Genomic DNA, 9,830 nt, shown 5'->3' with positions numbered 1-9,830 from the left:
TATAACACTTTATATTATAATGAGGTACTTCTATAACACTATATATTATAATGAGGTACTTCTATAACACTTTATATTATAATGAGGTACTTCTATAACACTATATATTATAATGATTACTTCTATAACACTATATATTATAATGAGGTACTTCTATAACACTATATTATAATGAGGTACTTCTATAACACTTTATATTATAATGAGGTACTTCTATAACACTATATATTATAATGAGGTACTTCTATAACACTTTATATTATAATGAGGTACTTCTATAACACTTTATATTATAATGAGGTACTTCTATAACACTATATATTATAATGAGGTACTTCTATAACACTTTATATTATAATGAGGTACTTCTATAACACTATATATTATAATGAGGTACTTCTATAACACTTTATATTATAATGAGGTACTTCTATAACACTATATATTATAATGAGGTACTTCTATAACACTTTATATTATAATGAGGTACTTCTATAACACTTTATATTATAATGAGGTACTTCTATAACACTTTATATTATAATGAGGTACTTATTTAACACTATATAAGTTTGCGCTTATTTTCACTTTCTCTTAAACACGTTTGTTTGATGTTTACTTTCGGCAACAACTTTTAGACATGTTTAAATATTGAATGCCGAACCCCGGCTTGGGACATACCGAACCTCGGCTTGGGACATACCGAACCTCGGCTTGGGACATACCGAACCTCGGCTTGGGACATACCGAACCTCGGCTTGGGACATACCGAATCCCGGCCTAAACATCCATGAGTTTTACCCACCGCCCCGCAGGCAAACTCCTCCGGTTACCGCCGCAGCGAGGCTTCGAGCTCTCGGGGAGAGACTCCGGACGAGACGCGGAAAACGGGTGGGCTGAAGTGCGTCTGGACACTGGGCTTGACTTCGGCCTCGGTTTCTGCCACATCGAATACAATCCTGCATTCTTCCGCAAGTCTGTGGATCAGAACCATCGGTGGATTCTGCTGATGATCGCATGCTCTCTTTATCGCTCACTTTAGCGGACAACTCGAAGGACTTCCCCCGGGTGCGGCTCGGGAATGTGACCACAGGATCCACCGCGACTTCGGACTTTCGATCCCTCGTAAATAAAACCTCCATCTGTAGTGAAGATTTCTTCCTGACTGAATCGTGGATAAAAAGATGATTTGAGACTGATTTAACTCTGCTCTGTTACCGGCGGAGAAAGTGGACTTGTGACTTAAAAACAGAATCCAGTGTCGTCTATTAACTGATACTTTCACCAGTTAATCCACAAAATTCACCTAAAAGCCTCCTTTCCTTTTCCTCTTCTACTAATCCACACCACCATCATCTACTAATATCATACAGGAGTTCCCGATCTTCTGGGGAATGTTTGGACTGGATATGATCATGTTTTAATACTTTAATGTTCATGTCCAGATCATGCTTTAGCTAAGGACTTCTTAAATGTTGAAGTTTCTCTCAACGTTGTTCAGTGAGTTGATGACCCCATGCATTGTCAAGGTCAAATATTAGATTTAACAATGTCATATGGTTTATCAGTGGCTAATAAATCACAGATTTCCACTCTCTGGCCACAGACCAGTACGTTGGTCTCTCACTTTAAATTGCACTCCAGGATGTTTGGGAAATGACCAGCTCCTTTACACCTGGCAAGATGAATAATAAATGCTCCAAAATTCTGTACTGTATCGCACCTAGAAAGCTGTTTCATCCCCATCCTGAGTCGACGATTACGCCAATGATGTTGACGAGTCGAACGGAAATGACAGAAAGACATGCTCCTATAAACTCGAAATGCAGACTGGCTCATTAAACATTTCAAAAAGCAGTTAGAGTAGAAACAATCAAATTCTTTTCTGACATCATTGAAAGAAACTCACACTGTCCCAGAACTCTCTTTTCAACAATTCACTCTGTTCTCAAACCTTCTTCCACGATCCCTCCAGATCTGCTCCTTTACCTCACAAACACCTACCTATTAAAGACTCCATTAAATAAATATGTGTTCAGCCTCCACTTGAACACTGAGACTGTGTCTGAGTCCCGAACACTGATTAGAAGGTTGTTGAATAACTGTGTGGCGTTTGACGTGCACTCCAAAATCTAGTGGAACTTTCCAGAAGAGTGGAGGTTATTATAACAATAAATTAGGACAAAATGATATTTTATTTCTGTCCACACCGTTCTCACTAACATAAACAGTTCTTCTTCTTTTTATGCTGTAAATGTAATAAGCAGAAATGAAAGAAGAACGAGGACGAACATCTATATAAAAAATGCTTTATTTTCTGTTCTATAGTGGAAGTGTCACACTCACATGCAGCTAAAAAACTTCTTAGCTGGTGCTTCATTTATTTATTTGTTTGTGACACTGTAAAATGTAAATATAAACAGAATGCTATGATTTGCAAATCTCATCAACCCAGATTTTATTCACAGTCGAACAACATCACATGTTTAAATGCACCAATTTAAGGAAAGAAATAAAAGAAACAAATTCAAAAGGACCCTATTTTTTCTTTAAAATATATATTATTAGAATATATTCTTAGTTTAAACATTTCATGGTTTTATTTATTTTATTTTTTTTAATTGTAAATAGAATATGAATTTATGAGATTTGCAAATCATTGAATTCTGTTTTTATTTACAGTTTACACAGTGTCCTTTGTTGGAATTGAGGTTGTAGAACTTTGGTCGTTGGATGATCAGATCCTCTTGTGGAAGCTCGCTCGGTGTAAAAATGGAAGGAAATATGACCTATACAGTGAAGTGATCCTGTAGATGTTTTCTTGGTGATTGCAGACTTCAGCTCCTGCTGTGATGCTCAGAACTGAAACTGGGATAAACGAATCCCGTGAGACTGGAGCTGAGACGGTGTGAGTATGAGACGGTGTGAGTATGAGACGGTGTGAGAGTAACAGCTGTATATCTTAATATTGATTCACATAAAATCAGAATGTAAAATTTAAAGCTGAGGAGATTCCCAAATGTAATTGTGTGTACAGGAAGGGAGGGATTTTTCCCCGACTGTACAAACTTCATTACTGGTGCAAGATCTTTCATGAACTAAGGTGATCTCAACCCAAACCTTTTCGGAGTTTTATTTTAAATTTTTATCACATTCATCTTTCACAAAAAGCATTGTTTTATTTAATATATTTGTCAAACTTATTTATTTTATTTTATTTTATTTTATTTTATTTTATTTTATTTTATTTTATTTTATTTATGTATTATTTTTATTTTTATTTAAAATTAATTCAAGAATGAAAAATGTATACAGTGTTTGTTTCATATGAAAGGTATATAATTATATTATTTAATAAAAATGTATAAAACATAATACTTTGCCATTGTTGCCGTTGTGAAGATTTAATTAGTGTATTCAATGCCTACATCTTCCATAAGTTATTACCCCCTCTGCTCTAAATGAGTCATGGAACTGAAGTGGATTTAATATCTCACAACTCTACGCCAAAAATTCCATAATAGAAGTAGTAATTATAATATTAATAATAATGATAATAAAGATGACATGATTTATTAAGGGAAGTGTTTGTGGTATGTGAAAAAAAGCATTCAACAATCTATGAAAGAGTCCCAGAGCATAACAGGAAACTGCTATCTGTCTAGCGAACCGCTCGGGCCGACCACATGCATCACAGGCACGCAATCTCTCTGGTTTCTAGAATTGATAGTCATCTTCCCATCCTGTGGCATTCAGGAAGACAAGTCGTGTTCACAGAGCTCGAAAGACCACCAAGGCTCTGAAAGCTAAGCGCATGGAACTGCAGAACAGAACGGACTTAGACATAATGATGGTTTCACCAGGAGAAGTGTGCAAACTCACAGGTACGGAGTTTCACAAGTACATATCTGATTCCTCAAGCTCTGTACTTACAGTAGTGTCTGACTCTGAACATTGGGTCATAAAGTTACTTGAAGAACGTGACTGGAAGCCTTCTGGAGGACTTCATGCTTAGACAAGGCTTTGGGGATCTTCTGTTGGTCATCAGGTGTTGATTTGTTGGTAATTGTGGTGATGTGTATTGTTGTATATGTGATGGCAAAAACCCCTGTGGGGAAACCGAAGGCAAGTTAAATGTTAAAACACTGACAATATTATAGCGGAAAAGAGAAAGAAATTGTTTCAAACTGCAACAAACCTACTTTTTATCACAAACACTGGCAGTAAAAACAAAATGTTGTGATTTTATAAATGATAGAAAACCTTTAGGGCGCAGTTTCACTTTTGCACTTTTGTATGTCGCTCTGGATAAGGGCTTCTGCTAAATGCCGCAAATGTAAATGTAAATGTTTCATCTCTTTTGTCACAAAAATTAACCCAAAACTTAACATATAACTGCTGTACACACGTGAGGAAAATGTCTACAGAATGTTGAAATGACTACTTCATCAGAATCCAGTGCTAGGCCGGAGATCCCTCTCACTGAGACCGAGTTTGATTATGATGATTTTTCTCGCTGAATTCTTGAAGTCCTTCCTCAGTGTTCGCTCGCTGAGTTCTAGGGTTTCCTCTGTCTCACAAAAACATCTGTCGCATTACAATGAATCGAATAATGGCGTGTTTATGGATAATAGTCTGGCCGAAGAGAGAGAAATGTAATCTTCCATGTGTTGTATGTGACTTATTCTTTGCTTGAACTAACCTCAGATCCTGTGGGTGAACGTAGGCGGAATGCATCCTATTTTAACAGGGAACATTTTTTCTATCTTCTCAGTTTTAGACATTACCTCACCATCCGCTTGCGTCTTTAAAGAGGAAACAGCTACATTTCAATCATGAAAGTGTTAAAAAAAGTCTATATTAGAAAGGCCTCTTAACCATCTTATCAAAACTACCACCAACATGCTTCACTGTAAGTAAGACTGTTATAAACAGGGGTGGGACCCTCAGGTGTACACCTTATTTACATTGTTATAGGGTTTTTTAATCTTCTTTTCCAAATTTGCTGTTATAATGAGCTCCACTCATCTAGGAAGATGTTCCACTAGAGTTTGTGGAGATTTGTGGATATTTATTCTTAAACATTGGTGTTAATAAACTCAGGTAGTGATGTAGGTGAGGAGGTGAGGAGGTCTGGGGTGCAGTCAACAGGGTTTAGAGCTCTGTAGCAGGAGATCTTCCACATCTTCCAACCCATGTTCAAAATTTCTATGCTATTGCATCTTATTCAACCATGTGCTTCCAACCTCGTGGTAACAGTTTGGGAAAGAAACACATATAGTATAAAGTAGTATAGTGTGTGTAATGACATCCAGTAGACCATCAAACTTCAAAAGCTTTATTGATGTCTTTAATGACAGCTATGAAAAACACATATTGCTTCTTCTCCAGACTTTTTTTTACTGGCTGATAGCATCATTAGAGCTGTGAGTTCTGAAAACTATGACAGGAAAGTAGATCATTCAGAAGACTGGTGCACAAGACGGACATTTCAGCAGGTTCGAAAGCTCTGTAGCTCTAAAAACTGTAAAAACTTATAAAAAAAGATTTGCAATAGTATTTAATATCTAGAATAACATAATTATGTTATGATCTTTTACCATTTAATGCGCTGTGGAGCGTTCCTCCATACTCGTGGACTGTGAATACACCGAGCTTGCAGCTCGGGTCATGTAGACCTTCATACACTGTACATGGCTGCATGGTGTGTGGAGGAGGAGTCTCGCAAGATGCCTCCTGAACTTTTCACCCACGAGCACGTAGAGGAACGGGTTGAGGCAGCTGTGTGAATACGCCACGGCTTCGGTGACCTGCAGCAGCAGCTGGATCTTTTTGCTGAGTTCACACTCTGGAGTCAGGATGAGCTTCAGTTCCAGTGCCTTGAGGAACGCTGCGATGTTGTACGGTATCCAGCAGCAGAAGAACACCACCATGACCACAATGACAAGACGAACGGCCAGTTTTGTGGAGTTGCGAAGGGTCTGAAGCTTTCTTAGTACCATCGAGTAACAAAATCCCACAATGATGAGTGGAATCAGCAGCCCCAAAACATTCATTTTAAAGAACGCTCCACTTCTTACATTATTGTGACTTGCGTCTTTTGGATACGCGCTGCAAATGACAGTCCCATTCTTTTCGACTCCAAGATACAGGAGCTCAGGAAATGATGCTATAACAGCGAGAATCCAGACGAAGATGCTTGCAAAAATCCCATAAGCCCTTGTACGGATCCTCAAGGCGAACACGGCATGGACGATCGCCAAGTATCTGTCGATGCTCATCAGCACGATAAAGAAAATTCCAGAGTAAAAACCGATGTAGTACACGCCGAGGACCAGGGTGCACATGCCATTACCGAAAACCCAGGTATCACCTGCAGAATGAGCCAGGAAGGGGAGAGTGAAGATTAGCAGAAGGTCAGCGATGGTCAGGTTCAGGAGAGACACGTCAGTCATGCTTTTCAACTGAGCACCTTTCAGGATCACCCACAGCACCAGCAGGTTTCCCAGCAAACCCACCACGATGAACACAGAGTAGAGCACCGGGAGAATGTGGCTTGCAACCTGCCCATAATCACACACTCCACCATCAATTATAAAATAGAAGTCTTCCTCTGTTGATGAGCTGAAGCAGAAAGTGGGAAGGAGAAAGTGACTACAGGAGAGATTCAGTGAGGGCAAGATTTCATGCTAAAATTGTGCACATCAGTATATAAAGACCTCAGAAGACCTCAGATTCAACCGTAAAATGAATATTAATATAAATGAATATAAACGATGACTGTTAAAGGATATAATAACAGGAGATTAACTCAATGGTTCTTCAGTTTTAAAAGGTTGTGAGTTTAAATCCCAGTGTGCAGACGCTTTACCCAAACCTGAACCTGAAGGACTACTACTCATAAATATTCGACTTTTTGGACTCTGAATGTGACCCATATGTTTTTTTTTTACATTTTAAGTACTGCAGCTTTGGTTAGTTGTTTTTTTTTTGCGCTCTATCTGTGGGAGAATATCACTATTATAAAATAAACTAGATAAACTTCCATTTGTTCATTTTAGTTCTTTGAAACGGTTAAAAGGCGGAAAATAAGAATTGGGTATTATTGAGTCATGAAAGAGTACAGGAGTATCTCAGCAGAACTTCTTGATATAGTGTTCTTTCTACAACTTCCCTTTAAGAACATTTCCTCACTTCAGTGTAGACCAAATTCATGAAGCAGAAAAACACAGGAAGTGTGAACACTTTCTTTTTCTTTCTTTTTTCTTTAAAACATTGATTGAAGTTTTATAAAACCATGCTGGAGACTACAAATACATTTCATTATTACCTCATGAGGTCACATTAGAGATTTGATGTAATTTTCTTACAGCTAAGAAAAAGATTATTAATGGGGAATATTGTTATTATATTTTTTATTCATCTTTTGTAAGTTAGTCGTAAAAGGTTTTGATAAATACAAACCTTTTAAAGTCATTCATTCATTCAGAAAGTAGACTTTTACAACAAAGCTGCAGATGCAGTGATGCTTCTCTAAATGTGAAATGTGAGATGTCAACTGGTAATTAATGGTTCCTCTGCTCTCATTTGTGCCCAGAAATGCTTTCAGAAACGTTTATACATCAATTAAATACATAAAATCAGTTTTAGAATTCTTTTATAGTGCCACATTCTTTAAAAAAAAAAAAAAACGTGTTCATGAAATGAGACCATGATAAGTTCTCACCTGAGGGTTGTGACCTCCAAAAGATCACTGCTGCTATTAGACATCATTGCCATTCAACATGAAAGTCTGCACAGTCATGCTGGGAATAAAGAAAAAAAACAATTCTGGATAAATCAGGGGTAAACCACCTGTGATGAACACATCTAACTGTTTTAATGAAAACTACTCAAATCCGTGGTGAACAAATGTCAGAAGGAATGAGTCAGTAAACGAGTGCTGATTCTCTACTTAAAAAGTCAGAACTTCGTGGCTATGAAGATAAACCAGAAAAGACAAAGATTAAAGTTCATGCGTAATCAGATCAGAACGTTCAGCAATCAGCAGCACTGCAGATCATTAAAATAATGTGTGTCGGACAATAATGACAAAATACTTACAAATACTGAAAAATATCTTTTGTCCGTTAACACCAACATGAAGATGCGTCGACGTCTGAGATTTCTGCTCTTCGTAATGTCAGAAGATGCTCTGTGGAGACATGGTGACTTGATGTTTGGCTGTTCATTAGTTTGCCCAGCTGATGTTCTCTAATGCAGCAGGACTACGGGTGGGGTTGTGTTAACACTCTCTCAGCGTACTTCTCAGGAAAACGTGTGGTAACACGATATGAAGAAATGTTTCTTCTGAGTAGAGATAAAGTAAATTTCTAACCATTTCCGTGGTGAAGAAAATGCAAACATGCAATAAGAAAGGCAAGTGCAATTAGTGTGATTTAATTCAACTGATTTTATACCCCAACACTGCTGTGCTCTCGAAGCTCTTTGGGAAGAGTTTTACCGTAACACCACTTCAGGGTCACAGATTTAGATTATCAATGTTTGTTTCATTGTAATGTTTTTTTTTATATTTATATAAACAGTTTCGAGTCATGAAACCCCGGGACTCCACGAGATCTCTGGCACCAATACTTTCACAGCAGATCCTTCATGTCTTGTGAGCCTGAAGATCTGGGAATTTTGGAGGCCAAGTCAACACCTTGAAATCTTTTTTACATGTTTTTCAATTCGTTCCTGAATAATTTGTTGCAATGTAACAAGAAATATTATTCTGCTAATTAGACCACTGGCATTCTGGGTATTTCATTGCTAGGAAGAGGTGTAACTAGGTTTGCCACAAACCAAGCTTGCCTCCTTCTTCTGCGTCCTGGTGCCGTCTTTTCTGCACATGCACCCGACCACGTGTGTAGTGACTTGACATGATTTAAATTTTGCAGCAGTTTGTTCTAGAGTAGCTCCTCTGTGGGATCAGACCAGACATCCTAGCCTGCCCCTACCCCTAACCCTCGCTATCACAGACCTTGAGCTACAACACCAGTTGTCCTTATTTGGTTTGACCACTACACTGGACTGACTGTTCACTTGCTGCCTAAAAACTTAGTGTCGGCTGCCAGATTTACATTCAACTGTGCTGCAATGGAAACTCCACAGGTAATATCAGATAATAAAGCAGAGGACGGATACAAGTGTAGATACAAGTGCAAACCTCAATAATTAATATGAAGTATAAAACAAAGTAACAGAGACCAAATAACTTGAGCATGATGAGGAGGACAGTTAGGAAGGCAGGCCCCTCTGCAGAAACTTCCCTAAATGGGCACGTGTTGGTGGCTCTGATTCAGGCAGATTTTTATAGGATCATAATGTCATCAGTAAATTATCACTGAAAATAATCTCCACCATGATAAACACAGAAATTGAGCACCAGCTATTGTACTGTACCTGTGATTTCGTAGCGGAGAATAATGTTAGGAGTTACCAGTTGAGTGATGGCATAGCACTTTACAAACAAGAGTGTAAAAACTTGTTGCCAGGTGTATCTTATCTCATCTGGGCTCGGCTCCCTCCTTGCACAGCTCAGGAGGACTCTGCTCTGAGGCTGTGGCTGAGGTCTTTGATCTTCTCTCTGGACTTGTCATGATCACTGCTTTACCCACAAATCCAGGCCATCAGAGTTTCCATCAGAGTTCTGTATTGTTATCATATTTGTTGGCCACTAGAGGCCGGTATTGTTCCCATGTTGTTTTCTCATTTTTACCTTTTACCTCTGTACACACGAGTTCAAAATCCTTATCTGCACAAGTATTTGCAGGAGGAGAATGTCCCTG

At 38.3% G+C, this 9,830-nt stretch overlaps 2 protein-coding genes across 6 annotated transcripts in view; both read right to left on the bottom strand.

Moving 5' to 3' along the window:
* Positions 1-1,562, bottom strand: part of LOC124384150 (C-C chemokine receptor type 1-like) — a 13,339-nt gene extending 11,777 nt beyond the window's left edge. For 2 of the 3 annotated variants that reach the window (XM_046846752.1, XM_046846753.1), the window contains exon 1: positions 806-1,561. The gene's annotated coding sequence lies outside the window, so the exon portion shown is untranslated. Of the gene's footprint in view, positions 1-805 lie in introns of all 3 variants that reach the window. The other variant, XM_046846756.1, reaches the window with a different exon arrangement.
* A 1,823-nt stretch (positions 1,563-3,385) lies between these two features.
* On the bottom strand, positions 3,386-8,299 carry LOC124384157 (C-C chemokine receptor type 4-like). 3 transcript variants are annotated; one of them, XM_046846776.1, is made up of 4 exons: positions 8,104-8,299; positions 7,727-7,805; positions 5,601-6,624; positions 3,386-4,108 (listed from the first exon to the last, which is right to left on the bottom strand). In XM_046846776.1, the coding sequence occupies exons 2-3, from the start codon at positions 7,777-7,779 to the stop codon at positions 5,604-5,606; spliced, it is 1,074 nt and encodes a 357-aa protein (XP_046702732.1). In that variant the 5' UTR covers positions 7,780-7,805; positions 8,104-8,299; the 3' UTR covers positions 3,386-4,108; positions 5,601-5,603. The 3 variants fall into 3 exon arrangements, with proteins under 3 accessions (XP_046702732.1, XP_046702733.1, XP_046702731.1); XM_046846777.1 differs by lacking the exon at positions 3,386-4,108 and adding an exon at positions 4,789-4,805; XM_046846775.1 differs by lacking the exon at positions 3,386-4,108 and having other exon boundaries at positions 5,325-6,624.
* Positions 8,300-9,830: the final 1,531 nt, after the last annotated feature.

The sequence above is a fragment of the Silurus meridionalis genome, chromosome 4, assembly GCF_014805685.1.
Source record: "Silurus meridionalis isolate SWU-2019-XX chromosome 4, ASM1480568v1, whole genome shotgun sequence".
Classification (NCBI taxonomy): Eukaryota; Metazoa; Chordata; class Actinopteri; order Siluriformes; family Siluridae; genus Silurus; species Silurus meridionalis.
This window is presented reverse-complemented; position numbering and strand designations above follow the sequence as displayed.

Excerpts from the sequence above, each read along its gene's own strand:
- LOC124384157 (XM_046846776.1), bottom strand. The coding sequence starts at position 7,779 with ATGGCAATGATGTCTAATAGCAGCAGTGATCTTTTGGAGGTCACAACC. Across the intron at positions 6,625-7,726 it reads TTGGAGGTCACAACCCTCAG|CTCATCAACAGAGGAAGACT; the intron begins GTGAGAACTTAT and ends TTTCTGCTTCAG.